A 15750-nucleotide genomic window follows, 5' to 3' on the forward strand; every position below is an offset into this window, starting at 1 on the left:
GCTGGTGCGCATACGCATGGGTGCGCATTTCCCCCATTCATGCCTGTGGCCCCATTTGCGCATGTGTGCGTGCACGAACAGGGATGCTAGTGCAGGGTGTGTCCGTAGCCCATTTGCGCATGCTTGAACAGACCACTACCCGCCACAGGGTGCACAGCCATTCATGCATGCGCACAGCGCCAACGCATGCTGCATGCGTGAACAGGGCCACTAGTGCCACGCCAGTGTGTGTGGCCCCATGCAATTTTGAAGCTGCTTCCCTCTGGTCCGGGAGCTCAGAAAGGTTGGAGACCTCTGATATAGAACACTTGTTTCTAGGACTTCTGAGCATAGGATCTCACATACTCGCATGCTTAATAGCATAGTATAACAAGAGACTTGTTGAATCAGACAAAAAATAGATCAGATCCAGGGATGGGTATTCCAATCAAATGCCTCCTGGGAAGTTCACAAGCAAAAATTAACATAACATGTTCCCCTGTTCATAGTGTTCATAGTCTGAATTCAATATATAGCCATTAATGACAAACAACCTTTTATCTTCCATTAATTTATCTAATCGTGTTTTTAAAACTTTCTAATTAGTGTCCACAGTCTTTTTTTAAAGAACAAGCTGACACATTTGAAAAATGGGGAGAAGAATGAGTAGTGAATAATAGTATGTGAGTATATGAGTCTTGTGGGTGTTGTTTAGGAACCTGTGTTGTTATTGGTTCTTTTGTGATTTGAGACACCAAGCTGGATGTAGTTGAAAAGAACCCATAACAGGCATAATGATAAAACTACAACATAGCCTTGATTTATAGTTCTAGACTCCCCGTATTTCTCTTGTACATTTGACAGACTTATTGAAAAGGATATCAGGATTTAACAGCCGATAGAGTAAGAAAGTCTTTAAGAAGTAAATTCATGGACAGCTTAGCTCTTCAGAAAATCCTTTTTCACCCACACAACCTGATCCTTCCTGAATAGCTCTTTGCAACAGGTTTTGATAAAAGGATTGGTGGCTATTTCCTACTCATCTTTGTTGGGCTCTTTTGTTCTGTTCTATGAGGTTAATATTGAAGAGACAAAGACAAATGCTGACCTCTGACAGCCAATATAGGCAAGAAAAAAGAGGACCATTAAGGAGGTGCACAGACCATGCAGCTCCCTGTAACAGATTGCTGATTTGCAGCACATTTTACTATGAGATTTAAAGGTGACCTAAGAAATCATTATTAGCAAAATGTGTATTCTGCACTTCCATCCAAGTGGCTCCAAATGGTACATTAGTCACATACTGTGGTATCCTTTCAGAAGCCAAGCCTCACACATATGATCTTGGAAATACATTTATCAGGATTAGAAACTGGAGGGACATGCTTGCCAGAATAAAAAAACTGGATGGAAATGATTCCCTTTTAACAGCATGAATGGGCAGGATAATTGTCCATTAGAAAGATGTGCTCCAATCAGCCTCTATTTGGCTCGCAAAATAACAGGGTGAGTAATATCTCAGGGCGAGTAATATACAGCGTTTCCAAAACGTTTGCCTGATTGTAAATAAACCGCTTCCACCCAGTTCAGATATAAAAGGCAAAGGTTCCCTTAAGTTAAATTCCTAATGACTGCATGAATCCAGTCATGCAGTTTTCTGTCAATGCCTTCTGCTGACATGGTTCAACTTTCCTGCAGCAATTGAATTCACTGAGATTTTATATCTAAGGCCCTACTTAATTACCATGGCTGATAAAATAAATTACAAGCATATAACTGATAAAGGTAGGCAAGATACTGCCATCTATTGAAACAGTTTAAGCATAAGGCAGAAGAATTATATATAGTAATCACCAGAAAACTCTACATCTAATAGAGTTCCAAAGCTGCTAAAGCAAATTAAATGGCTAAATGTTATCAACTTCAATACATTCCTAGGCCAATCTCAAACTGTTAATATTTTAACATAGCTTCAAAGGCTCCTATATATACTTATCTGGATCTTCAGATTACTCTGAAAAATCAGAACAATTAATCAGTGGAATGACTTGCCTCCAGAAGTTGTGAGTGCTCCAACACCGAAGGTTTTTAAGAAGAGACTGGACAACCATTTGTCTGAAATGGTATACGGTTTCCTGCCTGTGCAGGGGGCTGGACTAGATGACCTCCAAGATCCATTAAAACTGTTATTGTGTTAAATCTATTAAAAAAAATTAAACCACTTTCTGCACACCTCTTTAAAGAGACATTTTCAGGTGCATAGAAAGAGTTGCATTTTTACTGGTGGCACAACATTTGCTGAATGGCCTCCTAAAAATGTAGACCTAGTTTATAGTCTTTTCAATGGCAGGATATAAAAAGTTTATTATTTTCCAGATTTTAAAATGACTTCTCAAACCAACGCCCAAAAGTAGTCACTGCGAGAGATTTTTGACATTGGGGAATAATAAAAGTTTTAAATCACATCTGTATAGTATGAGTTTAAATTATGCTCATTGGGAATACTTTCTTATCAATGTTTGTATTGAGCAAGGAGTTGAATTTGGTGGCCTACATAACCTCATCCAACTATGATCTCAGCTATATATTTTTATATTGTGCTGCATTTTTAATGTTATTTTTATATGCTTCCCTAAGAAACCTAATTAGAAATTCTAACAAGGATTATATTACACAAACATGCCAAAAATCAATCAATCATATAAAACAAAACAGTGAGGGGAAAAAAATAAATTGCACTATGGATCTCCATAAGCAATAATATCATTTGTATTATAGGCTATTTCAGACAAATAAATGGGTAACTGAAAATTATGTGCCAGAACTCTTAATTATTTCATTCTTTGTGTATCAAGATTTTGTCTTCATAACTGCACCGTAATGGATTTAAGTGTCCTTTTCCATCAGACAAACAGTTATGGCAAGTTTAAAAAGTGGTTGGTACAAACTTAGTATTGTTATTTAAGGTAGCAGTGTGTTATTTGCAGGAGCTGATTAACTGATATTTGGCAAAGCATTTTGTTAATAAAAAGTCCGACTGAGATTGATCTTCAGGAAATTAAACTTGCTTGTTACAAGGTGTGCTGACCTGACTCACCCAATTTTGATTAGTTCCAAATTCCAATAAAAATGTACCGTTCTACAGAAGATACTGTTTTTTTGTAATCATTTTATCACCACTGCAATAACACTTGTACTAAGCAGAATCACATGAAATAGAAATGCACTCAGTCAATTGAAAGACACTTTCAGGAAGCACAGATCTGGCATGGGGTTCACTCAGCCTGTAGTGTTCCATTTCACCCTACTAAAGCCTCTTCTTTAGAAGTATCAAAGGGCAGAAGCTTGTGGAAAGATCTCTAGTGTTAGAAAGTCATCAGATATAGATGGCACACTCCCACAAGACAGAATTCAAAATAAATATAAAGTAGTTGCCACAAATTCTCTTCCACAAAAAGTAAAGGGTGACAGTTTGCTGGTTCTGCTTTTCATCTAAGTTTTCCCTAATTTGGGTATCCTAAAAAAGCAATGTTTTTTGTCTAGAATTCCAAAAGAAGGTTGTCCATTGTTTAGAATTCTGGAAGCTGAAGCCTCCACATCTGCAGGGTTGTAGAAGGCTGCTACAATGATGTTGATAACTGGTTAATCTAAGAGCCAAATAAGGAAGCTACAAGTGGCCTAGAAAAGTGGACAAATCTTTACCGGGTTTTTTTCAGTGGGTATGTGCGTTGACCATCATCATCAATCATGATTTCATACTGTATATGAATTAAATATATTCAAGTATAAATAATAACCAATACATTCTATGCATCCCAAATGCTGGATTACTGTAAATGATACCAAAAAAAATCTCTTATTTTGAATAAACACTGTGATTAAACGTTGTCCAAAATATTCATGTTGGGGATCTGATGCACTGGCAATTCAACTTTATCTAAATAAAAGTATTAATTTGGAGATGAGAGGACTTCATGAAATATTAATAATGAACTAATTATCAACAGCTAGCTTCAAATATGTGAAGGTCTTCCATCTACTTAATGTTTTGTGTAATGTTTTGAAGAGCAGAAATAAAATATAAATAAAAAATTATAAGGAAGCAGGATTTTTTTTAAAAAACGGGCATTTTTTGTCTTCTTCAACAAGGACATATTACGTTGTATGGTGATGGTCTCTTCTTCAATAGAGATATTCATGGATCATGTACAGTAATGTATGAACATGAATGTAAAATGTACAATCTGGGGCCATACATAACCCTACAGTTTCATTCTTGTGCCCTGCTTCAGAGCTCTCCCTATAAGGAATAGGTTTAAAAATGCCAATTCTTTCTTTCTTTTGCATTTTCAGAGCTGGAAATTTAAGAGTCTCCTAAATGAATATCTGGAGACTTGCATATGCTTAAGGTTTGCTCCTTAAAACCCTCCCAAAATAGACCATGGTATTGCCCCTTTTGGGAATGGTCCCTGACACTTTACAGACACTAGTTGGGACTTCAGGTTAACAGAAGAGCCCCACATGCACACACACTCAACATGATTCTGGAGGATACATCTCATTTGTAGACAGAATCTGAAAAGAAAAACAAAGATAGATATAAGATTGAAATTACAGTTTTCCAGCAGGCCACTCTTTGTCACTGTTTACCTTGACTAAGATTTTGCCTTTCAAACTCTGAGGACTTGGAAGCTGCTTGAGATCCCTGGTCTTCACAGAGGTCAAATCTAGCTTGTCACCGAAAATCTCCTTGAGGTACTGGGCAATTTTCTTTTGCTGTTGAACACTACAGTGATTTTCAATAGACAATATAATTGGAAACCTACAAATGAGGGGGAAATCATATTTTGAAAATATTAAAACCACTGCAGTACAACACTATTTTTTAATTCTGTAAATAGGTTCATCTCCTGGAAGTTCCAAAGAAAACAATCAATCTACCAGTTGCTCACTGAGAACAGAAAGATACTAATGGGTAAGAAAGAAAAGGATGAATTATTCGACTCCTCTTTTGGCTTAGTCTTCTTCAACAGAAGAATGGCTGCAGGAATTGGGTATGGCCAGTCTAGAGAAACAAAAGACTAGGAGTGACATCATAGCAATATTCCAGTATTTGAGGGACTGCCACAAAGAAGAGGGGGTCAACTTATTTTCCAAAGCACCAGAAGACAAGACAAGAAACAATGCTTGGAAATTGATCAAGGAGAGAAGCAATCTAGAACTAAGGAGAAACTTCCTAATAGTAAGGACAATTAACCAGTGGAACAGCTTGCCTTCAGAAGTTGTGGGTGCTTCATCACTGGAGGTTTTTAAGAAAAGACTGGACAGACATCTCTCTGAAATGGTATAGGATCTCCTGCTTGAGCAGGAGGTTGGATTAGAGGTCCAAGGTCCCTTCCACCTCTGTTCTAATTGAACAAGAAGTTATGTATTGCAACAGATAATTATGAGGAGAAAGATAAAGAATAAACATTAGACCAACATGTGGTCTACTAATGTATATTTACTTAGAATTAATTTAAATTTCAGGAGGCAGATGAATTACAATCTATGATATTGAAGAAATTTTAATAAAGGACTAGCAAAAATTTTATTTATTAGCTCTGAAAAATCCTGGAGTACTGGAGCACTTGTAGCACCAGATGACCATCTTCAAAAAAGATCCAGGGAACTACAAATTTGTCAAATTTCTAAAAGAATGTCATATAGAAGATAAAGATTTCTTCTCTTTACCTTCCATAGTGCAGGACAAGGAATAATGGATTTCACTAAAGCAGATTCCAATTTGATGGAAAAACTCCCTAACTATAAGAGCGCAGTCAATTATCACAAAAGGTAGTTGCTTCCTCTTGACTGAGTAGGCTTAATATTGGCTAAACCATCCTCTGTCTGAGATACTTGAATTGGGATAATTGTATTGAGTAGAGGTTTGGCTTCAGCCATTTTATTTTTGTATAAAATCATGTTTCATAACCACGGAAAATATAGGAAGACAGGAAACAGTACATAGCTCCAGGTTCTTCCCCATCTGCCTTCATTTCTATTACAGGTAGTCCTGGACTTACAACCATTTGTTTAGCAGCACTGATAAAAGTGACTCGTGACTTTTCACACTTACGACCATTGCAGCATCCCCATGGTCACATGATCAAAATTCAGACCCTTGGCAACTGGCATGCCCCAGGGTCATGTGATCACTTTTGCAACCTTCTGACAAACAAGGTCAATGAGGAAGCCAGATTCACTTAACAACCATGTTGCTAACTTGACAACTGCAGTGATTCACTTAACAACTGTGGCACAAGAGGTTGTAAAAAGGGGCAAAACTTACATAACAACTATCTCACTTAGCAACAAAAATTTGCAGGTCAATTGTGATCATAATTCAAGGGCTATCTATATGATTAAACTGACACGGAAGATAATACTGGGGGGGGGGGGAATGCCTTAGATAGAAGAACTGTTTCAGCAGGTAACTGATAATGTTCTAAGTTAAAATCTAAGCAGGATCATGCTGGCTGGTATCTGGAAGAGAGATCATCAAGGAATAAGATAACAATAGACAAGATTAGGAAGTTGAAAAACATCTTGGAAAAAGGCATGGCAAGCCACTTCTATACTGTTATCAAGAAAATTGCATGGTTGTGTTCATGCAGTCAACAGGAGCCAAAGTAAACTTGGTGGTTCTTTACTTCCATCTTAATAGAAAATTATGACAAAGACTGGTTACGAGATACCAGAGGAAACCACCACTACCCCAATAATCTATGCAGGCTGTCCTCATATCTAGAATTCTGGGAACTGCAATTAAAACATTAAGGGAAGCTCTGTTTGAAAAATGCAACCCTACAATCTTCAAGACATTTATCGTTGTAAAATAAATCCCTTTAAATACAAAGTCATTTCCTACAAAAAATATATATACAGGGTTGCTTTGCAAACCTTACAACACAGTAAATTGGATATTTTGTTAAAGAAATAAGATTGAGAAATAAAATTTGCTGTAATTTTGAAGAAAAAAATCTGTTATCAAATAAATACATATTTTAACATATTATTTACAAGTACAGCAGTGAAATTTGCACAACTCTCTTTTAATTTATTACAATATTGCATAAAGTACATAAACCAGAAGGTATAGTTTACTTACTGAATGTACTGTACTTACTCATTCTTAGTAAAGGCATTTTTGTTTATTACATCTATTACATCTTTAAAAGGTATTTTGGAAGTAAGAGTGTAACCATGATGCACAACTGGTTCTCCATCTGGGCCATCCCAGCAATCAACTATAAAATAAGAACATTATATGTTAAATAAATATTTTGCTGATATTTTCCCTTCCAAGAAACAGGCTGAGAGGAGATCAATGCCCCAAGCATATATTTGGCATTTGAAAATGCTATTCAACAAGTGGACATTCCCTTATTACATGCATCAAGTCTCATCTTTCATAATCTATAAAGCTCATGCTGGCAAATGATTAAAGCTGACAAGCTATTATTATCACACAATAATAGCAACAGTTTTGCTGGAAAGAAAAGTATATCAGAAGTACAAGTGAGAATACTAACCAATCTTTTACTTAGAGCTATATGAATTCAAGTAATAACTTTTCTGCTACATATTTCATCATTTGCTCAGTAGCTAAGAAATACTTTGATTAATGGATGCTGAATCATAGTGCTTCCCTGGAACATATAATGGGCTGAGCCAAGCAATTCTCAGACATAAATAAATACTCTAAAGCAGCAGGAAAAAGGTCCATCAATAAAGATTGTCTTAGCAACCATCAAATTAAGACAGGGTAGGGTAGGGTAGGGTAGGGTATACTTTATTTGGCCAGACACACAAGGAATTTGTCTCCGGTGTAGAAGCTCTCAGTGTACATGCAAAGCAACAGAGTAATAATAATCATAATAATGGTACCAATAAAAGAGGGTAGTAGAGAAGATGAGAAGGATAATGATGCTACAGCCATATAACATGGGTGAATATACTTAGAAATAAGACAATACTACGAGGAATAGCTGTTCAGTAGAGTGATGGAATAAGGGAAAAAACTATCCCTGTGTCTAGTTGTCTTGGCTTGTAATGCCCTATACTGGTGTCCCGAGGGGAGGATTTGAAACAGTTTATTTCCAGGTTGTGAGGGATCTGTAGTTATTTTCTCAGCTCTCCTTTTGACCCACACAAAATACAGGTCTTCTACGGAAGGCAGGCTGGTTGTAACTGTTTTTTCTGCAGTCCTAACTATCCATTAGAGTCTAAACATGTCCTGTTTAGTTGCTGTACCAAACCAGATAGTTATAGAAGTATAAATGACATTCAATAATTCCTTTGTAGAACTGTATCAACAGCTCCTGTATCAACCATCAACTACTTTCCAAACCTGTTTATGTCAGATCTTCCTTCAGACCTAAACTGACTCTCAGATCTCTAGTTATTCCTCAATGGTAGACATAATTACTTGTGTAGACTGAAGTATATCACTTATGATGTGCATATGACTATAAGCCAGCATCAGTTTAGTGATATTTCCAGATAGATGTTATGTAAGTGAATTCAATTCTACGACATTGGGGGTTTTTCAAACCCAGTTTTCAGAAATATAATCAAGTACAGTATTTCCCAAATAATTATAGTGCCATATGGGTATGAGATATAAAATGAGAAATATCTATTTTGCTCCTGCCTTTTTCCTTTGTGAAGGGAATGCACCTTCATCTAAGAATATGACATTATTTCAGTAAATTTGGATAAATGTAGTATTGTGTTTCAGCAGCTCCAGTATAAGCTGTTTTGAAAAAGACAGGGATGTTTTTGCCTTCAGCCACGTTATACTCTGATGAAATAAATATCATTTTCAAATATTTATTTATACAGAAGCATAAATTACCAGTATTTGGTAATATTCTCCATTAAATATTTTGCATACTTTGAGAGCAGACATAGAACAGAGTAAGTAGACGTATATGTACATATATGGAATTCCGGTCTGGAAGTATCAAATGTTACATATTCAGAGTAAAAGTGGAAACTCCACAGCAATAGACCACCAAGTGAAATAAAGAACACACCTTCAAGACATCGGCAGCCATCTTGTAAGACTCGGGCATACATTTCTATTTTAGACTGAGACAGAAGCTGGTCTCCAGTTAGATATGTGTTGTGGGAAGAAGCAATAAAATAGTTGCAAAGAGGTTGCTCCATATCCTGATGTACCTCGCTGTGCAGCGGATTGAACACATCACAAGCCGGACTGCACATAAAATTGGTAAAGCCTGTAAAATTAGAGAAAATAGCAAAATATGGAAAAGTTATAAATTAAGCACACAAATTTAGGCCATTCATGAAGGAGTAACAACATAAAATAGAAACTATTCGAGAATCATTACTCAGATACTTATTTTCAAATGTCATTCTAACATTCCCCAAATAGTTACTGTTGCTTTAATTCTTCATACATTTTTAGGCATAATAATAAGTCACTAATCACTTCCATTCCATCAGTAAGCCAAAACTGATATTTGAGATACATCCAAAGCATATTCAATGTTGAAATGCTTTCCTTATTTTGTCTATGGTCTGCTTAGATCTGAATCTTACCAAGCAAAAGCAATAGCTATTTTAGAATTGGAATTTATTTAACAGCATTTCAAGGATTTAGAAAACACAGCAGAATTGTGGCAGGTGTCATACATTATGATTATTGACATGATGCATACATTGGTTGTTCCATTCTAAAAGCAAGCAATAGATCCAAAGCAGGCAGAAATACTTTGGATCCAGAGCGGGCATGCTCTCTGTAGCTATTGGTGGTTCCTTAAAGGAGTTATCCCTTTTACTGGGTCCTTTCCTAGTCATTCAAGATCAGAAATATAATACAACTGAATTAAGCAGCCATTGAGGTGGTGACAGGGTGGTGCAACACAGCTGCGCCATTAGCAACGTGGTAACATCTCCTTTCATCAAACCCATCTTTTCCAGAACCCACAAAGTCTCCATACAACCTCAAGAAAAGCCATGTTTCCTTTCAGCACAGCTGGAAGATATAGAAAGGGAGACCACTTCAGATCTGAATATTGCTCACTTCTCTTCTGTTCCCATTCATGTCCTATTCATTTCAACATTGTGCAAAAAGTCACGATGGAATTTCCCCTTCAACAGTAAGGATTAGCGAATCTCTTGAAAAAAATAATTTGTAATTAAACGTTTCAAAACAATAGACATGCATTTGTTTCCCCAAATTTCCTGGTCCCTTAACATTGAAATATAAGTTGGCTCATCATGAACACAGTAATGTCACACAGATGGTATACAACAAGAACAAAAGACTGGACAGATTAAAAAAAGGTTTTCCCAGTTCAAACCGAATATACAGAAATTATTCTAGTCAAATAGATTCTTAGCTTTTGGTCTTTTTTAATGGAAAGTAAGAATACAAGAAGAGACAGACTCAAGCAGAGCAATAAAAGAAAAAAATCAGTAAGGCTATGGAGGTCCCAAAATGTTTAAGCTTGTGTATTAACCTTTTTTTCAGATTGTTTTCTCCAACCTACCAGAAAGGATGTTTGTGATTAAAAGAAAAAAAGAAGTCTCACAAAGACCCTGGAGAGCTTTGTTTTATCAATTTTGATGTGCAGTTTCAGGCAAAATGGCCCACACTGTCTAGTTCCATCTATCTATCCATCCATCCATGTATTTTTTAACTCATTCATTGATTAATTCATTGCACAGAAACAGGTCATCATTCTTACTATGGTAACTTATTCAATTGCCCTCCTTAAAATTAATTTTCATCTTTTAAAAACTTTTCTCACTGCATCCTAATGTTGCTTAAAACAATGTTGAGTTTAACAATGTTAAATTTCTGACATTTATCGCAAGAAAAAGATGCAACTACAGTACTAATGAGATCTTTAAAAGGACTGTGTCTAAATACTATCCAAGTAGTCAATCCACAGTCTTTCACCTATAATAATCTAAATTTTGAATTAGGAAGTTAAAATTGGTAGGTAGCACCTTACCTAGCCAAGTAATTTTCCAACCAGATGACAGGTGCACCCAATGAAAATTTTGGTTTGTGTTTGGCCTTTGGCAAAACTGGATGAACAGAAAATTAAAGAATTATAAATATGTTCAAAAGGAAAACCCTTCAGGGTCAGCTGCATGGAGCAGGAGAAATGGGATGGAATGTGTATGGAATGTAAACCTGTGACCTACTTTCTTATGTCAGATGCAGTGATGCAAGTTGGAAAGGACAGGATTGCATCATGTCATCATTTTTTGATTTGCTACAGGCACTGTTGGTCAGCCTGAGACATTTTGGTGTTAATGGTATTCCTTTAAATCCAGCACAAAGTACACTCAATTCTAACTAGGGTTAATTTTTTGGGATTGCAGTGTAACTAATAACTTGTGTAAATCCCAAAGTATGTTGCCCAGTGATAGGGCTGTTACTGTGATTTCTTCATATAATATTGAAAGGAAGCTCTCCTGATTCTGCAAAAAAAATAATTATCTTCAAGAAAATGTTTCCTGAGAATTATTTGAGTCTGTTTCTCTAAAGGCTCAACTGACTTTTCTCATCCAAATTCACTCTCAATAAACTCATTCAAGACTACCAGCTAGTCTGTATTTCTTTTTCCCTCAGGTTCAATGCTACAGCTGAAGCATGGTGGCTCACATGGTTAGGACGCTGGATTGGAGGTTAGCAAGTCTGTGTTCAAGACCCGAGTGTTGCTGCATGGTGGGCTGAGCTCCCATCATTCGCTCCAGCTCCTTGAAAGGAGCCCCTAAGAGTGTCCCCCAGGCAACAGTGATGTCACTGGAAGCACCTTACATGGTGCCTCCAACATGAACAGGAATGCTACAACTCCAAACATGAGGGAAAATATTTCTGATCACTGCTAAATCCATATGCCAGCCTATCAATTTAAATGCTGGGAGAAGCTGAACTGGAGATAGGATCTTTTCAAAACACAGGTAATAACGTGTTTCTCTCCAAACATACACCCTTAATATGAACTGCTGTCAAAGTAGTTTCTTCAACTTATTGGAGCCAGTTGTCTATTTCTAGATTCATCAAGGCAATATTTCCTATATAATTTCTAAGCATATTTACTAAATAATGTGAGAACAACTATCACTACTGTTGTTGGCCAGTTATTTAAACAAGGTAAAATTATATACTGTAGCATTTGTAATTTGTAGAGTGCTTTGTAGCTTTCAGTGTAAAATAACCTTTATACTATAATTCCAGCTTAACAGCTAGGAAGTGGAGGTTGACATAAAGTGACTTTTGCAAGGCTATAGATACTGAGCTCAAGACAACCTTTATTTGAACTGATACTATGTAAATTAAAGCCTATTTTCTCCATCTGGCAGACACTGGCATTGTTCAATTTTTTTTTATGTTAAGTCTTGAAATAGAGAAAATTAATTATAACCCTTTTTGTTCTGCTTAAATACTACTTCAACTAGTAGTCACTTACATTGTTTTCTCTCCTTGTTTCTAATTAAATCTAAAATATCATTTTAAAGAATAAGACTAGAAATGAATTTCAATAAAGAAACAAACTGTCTCATAAGAGCATCACATTCTGCATTATTCACAATCTCATTTATGTTTTCCATCATTAATTAAAATGCTAATAGACTGATCTCTTATTTACATACTGACATACTAATGTAATCTTTCTCAAGGCAGCACTCTTCATGTGTTTTAGAAGTACAGTCTGCAATCTGCAATTACCAGCTAGCAAGGGTGATCAGCATGATGGGAGCTGAAATCCAACGAATCCAGAGAATGTCAATATTGCAGAAGGTTGTATTAAGCCACAATGAAGAAAGTGCTGCTAAAAGCGTTGCTCCATAACAGCAATGAAAAACAGCATTCAAAGGAACTGAAATGCTAAAATATATTACCTTCTATTCCCAGAACATTCTGGTTCTTGTTTTCTTCTGAAACCTCGAATTTTCTTATGATGTCTAAACAATACTCTGTTGTCACATTATTCATCTGCTCCAAAGACAAAATTGATAATTTTTGTTTTCTGAGAGAAAGTGACCAATATGTCAAAGTTTAGTTCATATCTAACCTCTTGTTTAAAATCCCATGGTCATATTTGGTGTGCAGTCAACTGTAACTACAACTGTCAGGATTTTTTCAATGACTTTTACAGCAGTGAGTTGAAAATTGTATCTGTTGTTTTTGTTTTTGTAAGCATCACAACTATGCTTTAAATATTGCAGATAAATAGTGAACATGGTTGTTCCAGCTTGCGGGACTGGCCTAAGGGATTTTAAAGGGGTTTTAATTACTTTTAATTAGATCACAGTTAAATATTTCTTTTTAATTAATTTTAACAGGGGTTTTGTATTTTTTGTATTTTAATTGATTGTTAGCCGCCCTGAGTCCGAAAGGAGAAGGGCGGGATATAAATGCAATTAAATAAATAAATAAATTAAATAAATAAAATAACTAAAGTCATGCATCTCTTTGGTCCAAATTGTACATTTTTCGCAAGATTTATGGTACAAAAAAGCCCATAAGCAAAACAAAATGCATAGATCTATAATTCTGCAACAGATGTTTCCATTTGTATATATAATAGCAAAGGAAAGAACTATATATAATTCTATCACACAGCATAGATATAAACAGTTTTGTATGGGAAAATTAGGGAAACACAAATATTATTCATGTTGTCTAGATCATAAGCAACATTAGAGTCATTTCTTTAGATGCAATTGTCCTAGTTTAGTGACACTGTACTTATCACTTTTCATCTCAGTTCATGAGATAATATCAATTACTCTTTCCAGTGCATTATAAATTACTCATAATACCAGGAAAAGAGAATAACTGCAGCTCAGTGTGGAGTCCTTGATGTTCTCTGAGTTTGGTTGTTTGCCTTGCAGACATTTTGTTATTAGCCTGGATTACATCTTCAGTGGTAGAAGGGAGTGGTTTGCTCTCTATTTATATTTGGTATCTTGCCCTGGTCACACAAATCACCTAAAGCTCTCCAAAATATCTTAAGTAAATCAAAAGGCCCAATAGCCCAAGAAGAAAAAATAGAGATCATCTACAACATCAAATCTAAAAACTGTAACAGCCACTATGTAGGACAGACAGGGAGAAGACCAGTAGAACATATCCATGAACACCAACTGGCAGCTAGCAGTCAGAAGACATCATGAAAATTCCTTAATTTCACAACACATGGACAGACCTAACCATAGTTTCATCTGGGAAACTGTGAGCACCCTATACCAATCTCAGTCCAGAAATAGTAGGGAACTCCTGGAAGCTTGGCACTCAGACAAATCAGTCATCAACAGACACACAACATCTGCATACCATTCAAGAGACAATGAAAACACTAAAAAGAAAACAAAAGACTAGAACACCTGCTCACTAGCAATCAACACCCAGCTAAGCAGGGATTAACACTAGATAAACCATGAAGCAATAAACAACCTAATTAAAGAACTGTTAAGAAGAAAACAATATCTTGCCAACAATGAAAGGAAAAGCTAATGTATATAAACAGAGAACAAACTCCAGTTTTTTCTAACATTGAGGATATTACCTAATCTGGTAGCAAAATGTCTGCAAGCAAACAACCAAGCTCAGAGAGCATCAAAGATTCCACCCACTTAGAGTGCAATCACTAATGAAATAACACTAGCACTACAACCCCACCATCCAGTCAGAGCTGAAGAAACGTGTTGGATGAGAGGTGAAACGTCTTCAAGAAAAACAAGAAAGTCCAGTTGCCTTGTGAAAAATGCATCTTTGTGATAACCATGAACTAGATGACTGAGAATCTCCATAAACAACTAGCACTACATAGGTATTAAAGCTAAACTGAATTCTCTTAGATGGAACAGCAAAGTGTGAGAGGTCCAAGAATAAAATAAAATTCTTTATCAAAAAAAAGGAAAACACTCAGAATTTCTGGAACATTTATATCTATAGCTTGTTTAAGGAACAGTGATCTCTCAGGGCACTGGATTTAACAACTTTGTCCTCTAGAATATAACGTCTTTCAGAGTCTATTCTTCAGCATAAAACAAAGAATTTATTTTCAGCCTCAGTCTAATATCAACAGTGGAATTCACTTTCAGTGTTCATTCAGCACATCCGATGAAGTGGTATGAGCATGCTAAATTCGACTTGTGACACAGTTACAATATAGATTATGTTAACTTAAGGTTTGTGCTGATATAGGTGGGTGATGTTGTTCACTAGCAAACTTCTAAACACATGCAAAAAAAAGTATACTGCAATATATACAGACAATTGCTTGTGGTTCTAAGCCACCAAAGTGTGATTGGAAATAGCAGGTAGTCTAGAACACAGGCAAAAAAAAAAAAAGATTAAGTACATCATCCAAACCTGAACTTCATCTACACTGGCTTTATACAGTAACCCTCATATGACTAACTTGTGCTGGTCAATATGTACCACTGACATTCTGTTACTGAAGTGTTTAGGTTCACTGCTCTTACATGTGTCTCATATATAGTTTTATTACTCATTTCAACTTCAAAGCTCAGCTTGTCTCCTGAAAGGAAATCATAATGCTGAGCACGTTTGCAATCTTTTGAATGGACAGCAGGTGTTTCTCAAAGTCACTGATCCAGAGTGAAGTAATGGACACCATATAACTGTCTCGCATGAATATACGCGATAAGCCCTATGAATAGTGACAGGGATAGAGAAGCTGGGCATATATTACAGCTGACAAATGCATTGGT

At 36.1% G+C, this 15750-nt stretch overlaps 1 protein-coding gene across 1 annotated transcript in view; it reads right to left on the reverse strand.

The window, feature by feature from the left end:
- The window catches only part of PLCH1 (phospholipase C eta 1), a 101204-nt gene that overhangs the window by 35434 nt on the left and 50020 nt on the right, over positions 1-15750 (reverse strand). The window contains exons 6-9 of the mRNA XM_015816625.2: positions 12910-13003; positions 9060-9263; positions 7148-7268; positions 4630-4801 (exon numbers count right to left, since the gene is read on the reverse strand). Of these exons, the coding sequence (XP_015672111.2) occupies positions 4630-4801; positions 7148-7268; positions 9060-9263; positions 12910-13003 (591 nt within the window). The remainder of the gene's footprint in view (positions 1-4629; positions 4802-7147; positions 7269-9059; positions 9264-12909; positions 13004-15750) is intronic.

The sequence above is a fragment of the Protobothrops mucrosquamatus genome, unplaced genomic scaffold (assembly GCF_001527695.2).
Source record: "Protobothrops mucrosquamatus isolate PMUCROS unplaced genomic scaffold, P.Mucros_1.0 scaffold470, whole genome shotgun sequence".
Classification (NCBI taxonomy): domain Eukaryota; kingdom Metazoa; phylum Chordata; class Lepidosauria; order Squamata; family Viperidae; genus Protobothrops; species Protobothrops mucrosquamatus.